The 6,644-nt window shown below is 44.3% G+C and overlaps 1 protein-coding gene across 1 annotated transcript; it reads right to left on the reverse strand.

The window, feature by feature from the left end:
* Window positions 584–6,261, reverse strand: LOC8084623 (geraniol 8-hydroxylase). Its single transcript, XM_002461804.2, has 2 exons — window positions 5,175–6,261; window positions 584–1,377 (listed from the first exon to the last, which is right to left on the reverse strand). The coding sequence occupies exons 1-2, from the start codon at window positions 6,123–6,125 to the stop codon at window positions 757–759; spliced, it is 1,572 nt and encodes a 523-aa protein (XP_002461849.1). The 5' UTR covers window positions 6,126–6,261; the 3' UTR covers window positions 584–756.

A 6,644-nucleotide genomic window follows, 5' to 3' on the forward strand; every position in this document is an offset into this window, starting at 1 on the left:
TTTTTTTGCGACAAGAGGGATTCATTCAATATCAAATACTGGGATTACAATCAGAGATTAGTAGCGACGCTACACATGCCGGAACTAGATGCCACCACCCGACTTGTGTATTGCTCGAAACCTGTTTGGCTAGTGTATGAGCTACCATACTGATGAAAGAAAACTTAAACTCTTGAAAGAATAAGCTCAAATCCTGAATTTCCCTCAGAATAGGCATCACACTTGATCGTTGGCTATCCCCAGCTTGCCAAAGCTTTACCAGTTCGTGACAGTCAGACTCCAGCCACATTCGTTGGGCACCAACCTGCCTCGCCATCAATAAACCATCTCTACACACCGTGGACTCCATGGATAAAGCATCCAATCAACTAACATACCACTTAGCGCCACCTCTGACGAAGGCACCTGCATCATCACGTAAGACTAATCAAGTAGCCCCTTTCCACTGCTGCTCATAAAAGGCTCCATCAACGTTGCATTTGAGCCATCCTGCAGGCGGTACCTCCCATTTTTGTTTGGGGATATCAGCTTTGCTCTCAACCGGCGGTTTCGGTGGACAGATATGCATGTTCTCGAGGTTATCTGAATTTGTACTACAACATTTCTTCTTATGGATTCATCATTGTATAAATATTATTTGAAATCCTGCAACAAAAGTTGCACAATACATATTGTTCAGGTCCGAACTTTAGAGGCTATAGTATAACCTTTTTCCATGCCTGTCCGGTAGAACCGAATTTCGCCGAGAACCGACCTTCACACACCCCACGGCTTGGCTATAGCTTTGAGCGGGGTAGCCATGGTCATCGTCAACCCCAGACTCTCGGACATGTCCACGCCATTCTCCGTCGCCTCCCGCTGGAGCGCCCAGTCGAACCGGAGCAGCAGCGAGCCGAGCATGGCGTGCAGCATCCTGGCGGCGAGCGGCAGGCCGAGGCAGGCGCGGCGGCCGGCGCTGAACGGGATGAACTCGAACTCCGTCGTGCCCACGAAGCCTGTCTCCTCGTGCCGCGGCTGCAGGAACCGCTCCGGCACGAACCTGTCGGGCTCCGGCCACTCCCCGGCGTCGCGGTGCACCGCCCAGAGGTTGACGAGCACGGTGCAGCCCTTGGGCACGGCGTGGCCATGGATCTCCACCGCCTGCTCAGCCTCGTTGGGCACCAGCGGCACCACCGGGTGCAGCCGGAGCGTCTCCCTGATGGCTGCCCGGAGGTAGGGGAGACGGCCGACGTCGGAGTGCTCCACGTTCGGCTTGGACCCGAGAACGCTCCGGAGCTCTTGCTGTATCTTCCGCAGGGTGTCTGGGTGCTGCAGGAGCTCCGCCATTGCCCACTCGATCGTGCTTGATATTGTATCCACAGTCGCCAGAAATATGTCCTGTGTATGTAGTATTATATTTAGTAGCTATATGTCAAAAAAAGGGACTTGCAAAAATTCAAGTACCTGAATTGTAGCTTTTTTTAGATGACGGTTATTGCATATATCATATTAAATCTATAGCTTTAGTTTTTTGTAATTTATCTTTGCATAATCTGTAATTTTCGGTGCTGAAAATAAAAGATCGATTACACAAAACCATAAACTTAACAAAAAATTGTTAGACATAATATTATATCTAGATGCACGGACAAAATTAATATATCAAAAAAGTTTAAAGTGACTTGTAATTTAGAATGGAACGAGTATTATTAGCTAGTAATTTTTAGTGTTAATGGATGTAAAAAAACACCCTTATATACTAAAAGAAACTAGTAGCTATCTTTGGGCGATGATTCTTCAGATTGGATGGAGAATCTCAATCCTACTGTAATATGGAGGTCCCATGTTTTCATTTTCCTTCTGATGAACGAATTAATCGTGGCCTTCTCCATCCACGTACGTTACCATTAATTACCAGTTCCATCAAGATGTCATTGCCAGTGTCCCCGCAACAGGTTCGTCAGCAATGCTACCCACGGCAGACTGATTAATCACACCCCCAATCATTTACATTTGCTGCTCCCTGATGCTAACCCCAGCGCGCGGCCGGGGCAGTGCGTGACCCGCAGGTCTCAGGTCCGGTGCCACCGTACCACCGGCGACGACCCCGACATGACAACATTGCCACCACGGCACCACCGCCGTCTCATCGGACGACACTGGCTAGATCACAAATCCCCTCATCAGTATACGATCGAGACTATCTCTCTAAGACTCTTTTAATAGTAAAAATTATTTTTTACCTATCTTTGTACCTCTCCCGGCCAACAGCTCTAATAGTCATACTCGATCTTCATTTTTGGCTAACAAGAAAAATAGAATATATAGGATGACTATATCTGAAGATCTAGTTAAAAAGACTATTGGAGGGTATTTTTATACTAAAATCTTAATACATGTAAATGATGAAAGATATAAATAGTCTTTTAGAGATGCTCTAAGATATTTTTCTTTCTCAAAGAAAAAAATATTTAAATATTAAAATAATTCGACAAAGGGGGAAAACAATCCTGGCAGTCAGGACACAGGAGATCCGACGAAGATCAGCACCTAATTAATACGTTGAAAATCTGGAGTATACAAAAAAGTTTCCACGTACCTAATTAATGCGAAGAATCAGTACTCGAAACATTTTTCCCTTGTGCGCGGATCATTGTCTCACATCTGAACACGAGAGCGCTTCAATTCTCTTAGTTTAGAAGAGTATTGCACACTAACAGTCCTTAATTAAACTATTGCATCATTCTCGTCAGCTACTCAAACTTTGAAATACTCCCTCCGTCCCTAAATACTGCTATTTTTAGGAGAAAATTTTGTCCACAAATACTGTTATTTCTATTAGCATACTCAGTCCACCAGCCCATTTAATTTCTCTTTGGACCTTCCGTAGTCCACCAGCTTATTTAATTTCTTCTAGGGAGTAGTACTTTGGCGCATGGTAATTGTTTGAGCCTGTTTAGTTGGCATTAAATGCAGCTCGTTAGAACTAGAGAGTCATGGCTTAACGTGCATGATTAAATGGTGGAACCTAAATTAATTGAGGGTAGAATGGTCTTTTGTTTGCCACACTAATCTGTCTAAAATCTGCTAGAAATAGCAGTATTTGGGGACGGAGGGAGTAACAGATTTAGGCCTCCAAACTAATTAATAAATGTTCAATTCTAGTTATCCAAGTCTTAGTTGATGTGGCTCTTTAGGGAAAAAAAAAAAGATTCTATGCATACAGTACAGCGTGAGCCGAGCCGAGTGAACATGCTGGAGCCGAGTGGGAGCCAAGCTGAATCACGGGTGGGCAGGGATGAGGACAAAGGTCGATTTCTCTTGGGCCTCATGTGGTCGAAATCGGTCGAAAAACTTCTAAATTATTTTCTATTTTTATATTTAAAATATGAAAACGAAAACAGTAAAGTCGGACACGAAAACAAACGCGAACTTACGAAATATCGAGAATTCCAAAAACGAACTAATTCGAGCGGATTTACGTCGAACACGGTTGATATACGAAAATTCTATATGAAATACCGATATGTAGTACCAAGTGTATAACTAAGTATATACACGATCAAGTTTAAGTGCATATAATAATTTAAAAGTGCATAATCCTTGGTCTTAGATATTTAATACAATAGCCCACACATAAAAGTAAGTCCAGAACAAGTAATTAATAGCTAGCATGAACACAACTAACCACGAGTAGAAAGAACGCAGATGCATGGTGAGTAGTCTGTAACCATTCGGTTGACTAAATTCAGTTTAAACCAAATTTTTTGAATTCGAAATATTTTAAATTAAAAGTAGAAAAGTAGAAAACGGTCAAAAAATGTGTAAACCGTTTTATACTTTTATATTTGAAATATGAAATATCTAAAATACGAAAGCAAAAACGGTAAAGTCAGACAAGAAAATATGAATTCGATCGGATCAAATATAAAAAGCGATTCGGTTCGGTTCGAAATATTTCTATTCCGTTTTCATTCTAAAATGTGGCACAGTGGCAGTCAATAGGAGCATATATGCTGGAAGCTAATCCCTCCATTCTCATTGAGGCCTTATTTAGTTCTGAAAAATTTAGTAAAATTTTTTTAGATTCTCCGTCACATCGAATCTTGTGACACATACATGAAGTATTAAATATAGATAAAAGAAAGAACTAATTGCACAGTTGATCTGTAATTTGCGAGATAAATCTTTTAAGTCTAGTTAGTCCATAATCGAACAATATTTGTCAAATACAAATGAAAGTGCTACAGTGTCCATCTTACAAAAAAATTTAGAACTAAACAAGGCTTGAAAGTGTTGTTTTGACTTTCAGATTTCTTATTTTACCATTCGTCTTATTTATTTTTTATGTAAATAGTAAAATAAATAAATTATTGTTAAGACATTTTTATTGATAATCAAATCATAACCAAATAAATAATATTTATATAAAAATTTTAAATAAGCCGAGCGGTCAAACAAAAAGTTTAAAAGTAAAAAAGAACGTTTTCAATGGAACGTATAAATTTTAAATAGAACGTTTTCAAGCCGAGCTGAAAACTGACGACACATGGGTCCACAACCAGGGGCGGATGTACCAGGAGGGCTGCACTGTTGATCATGGAGCCCCCTAAACCCCTACGATATTTTTTTTCTCTATGGCTACCTATGAAAGGTGAGTTTCAAGATAGCTCTATGCAGCAACTTGGGCCACGTAATGGGCTTTTTTTTTTTCTCTATCAAACTCTCACCAGGCCTGGCCTTTTCTTTAGCCAAACAAAACTCAGTCTAGTTGAGCCCCTCCTACAATTATTTTCTGGATCCGCCACTGACCACAACCTATAGTCGTAGGTTGGTCCATAAACTATTCTGCCTATAGATAATAAGAATTATTACTACACACTCCCTCTATCTTAAATTATAAGTTATATTAAGAATTATTTTAAAGAGTTTTATGATACGAGCTACGTATCATTAGATTCTGCATTAATCATATTATATATTTTCATAGTATACTTATTTGATAATATAAATCTTTGTAATTTTTATCAAACTTAAGATACTTTTACTCTTTAAAATTTTTAAAATGACTTATAATTTGAAAAAGTGAGAGTATAGTTTAGCGTCTTAATTTGTGTGTAAAGTACATGGACGTGTTGTTTTTTGAAACTGTAGGGTGCAAATATATATAGGGCGCGTGAGCGTTTGGTGCTGACCGTGAGAAATGTTCTCATCACATCTCTGTTGACGCTGATCGTCACGCCGTCGTCCTTCCCTTGCTCCAACGACATGTCGAGCATCACGTCCAAAAGGTCCTTCGTCTCGCACGAGCTGACAGTACCGCCGCCGCCAGCACCAGCAGCTTCCCGCCGGTCCCGCGTCCGGCGCTCGATCTCCTCGTCGACCAGCCTGTAAACCAACGCCACCCGTCTCGCGAAGCCGCGCCGCACGCCCTGGAGGTCGGCCGCGGCGAGCGCCGGGAAGAAGTCCGACACGTTGGGCTTCAGGGACAGCGCCACGGCCTCCCGCGCGGCGTCGTGCAGCGCCCGCGCCGCCGCGTCGTCTAGCCCCGCCGAGAACATGGCGCGCCACTGCAGCTCCATCATCGCCGCGAACGCCGCGTGCACGACCTCAACCACCGGCGCTTCCGCCTCCGCCGCCTCCGCCGCCGCAGAAAGCTCAGACACGCGGCGGACGAGGTCGAGGACCCCGTCCCGCAGTAGCGGCCGGACCCGAGCGCCGTCGAGCTGCCTCGCCGCGAGCAGGTGCTCCGTGCCGATCCTTCGCAGCGCGCGCCACCTGCGGCCGGGCGGGAGGACGAAGACGGAGTTGGCAGCGTGGCCCAGGGCGAGCCACGCGTCCGGCGGGCTGCGGCCGGTGAGGCTGCCGTTGTGCGTCTGCAGGATCTCGCGGGCGGTGGACGGAGAGGAGGCGACGATGGTGAGTAGCGTGCCTAGCCGGACCGTGATGAGGGGCCCGTGGCGTCCGGCGAGGCGCGCGAGGGAGCGGTGCGGCAGCTCGGTCGCGACGTCGAGGAGGTTGCCAATGAGCGGGAGTGGTCTGGGGCCCGGAGGAAGCCGGCGGTGGCGGTCGGCCAGCAGCTGGAAGACGTAGGAAGAGATGGAGATGAACAGGAGCGTCGACATGCACACGAGGAAGAAAGCCATTTTCTTCAATAGCTTGATTGATTGATTGATTTCCTTGTTTTTTTTTTCCTTGTCTGCAAGCAGCAATTAGACAATAGCTTCGATCGGCATCAATTTATAGTGAGGGAAACCGGAGGATTGGATGCTACTCCACCACACGTGTTTCAAGATTTTTTTTATTCTAATATAATTGTGCTATTTTCGTTAAAGGCTACACGTACAGATACTTTTTTATCGGGTACATACACGTACTGATACTAATCTTTATGGCCGATTGGTAGGTCTATACATCGACTGAAATAATACATTGATCCTTGAGATTTCTAATAGGCCTCTAAGGTAAAAGCACATTATCAAACTCTTTATATATAGACTAGCAAATATCACTATCGGACACAGCTGCTTTGCCCAAAGCAAAATCTTTGCCGAGCGCTTTTCCTCGGGCACTCGGCAAAGACAAAGTCATCAGGCACTCGGCAAAGAATTATCCTTGACAAAGCAGCTTTTACTGATGATCTGGCTCGCAACAAAGGTGGACCG

This window comes from Sorghum bicolor, chromosome 2 (genome assembly GCF_000003195.3).
Source record: "Sorghum bicolor cultivar BTx623 chromosome 2, Sorghum_bicolor_NCBIv3, whole genome shotgun sequence".
NCBI lineage: Eukaryota > Viridiplantae > Streptophyta > Magnoliopsida > Poales > Poaceae > Sorghum > Sorghum bicolor.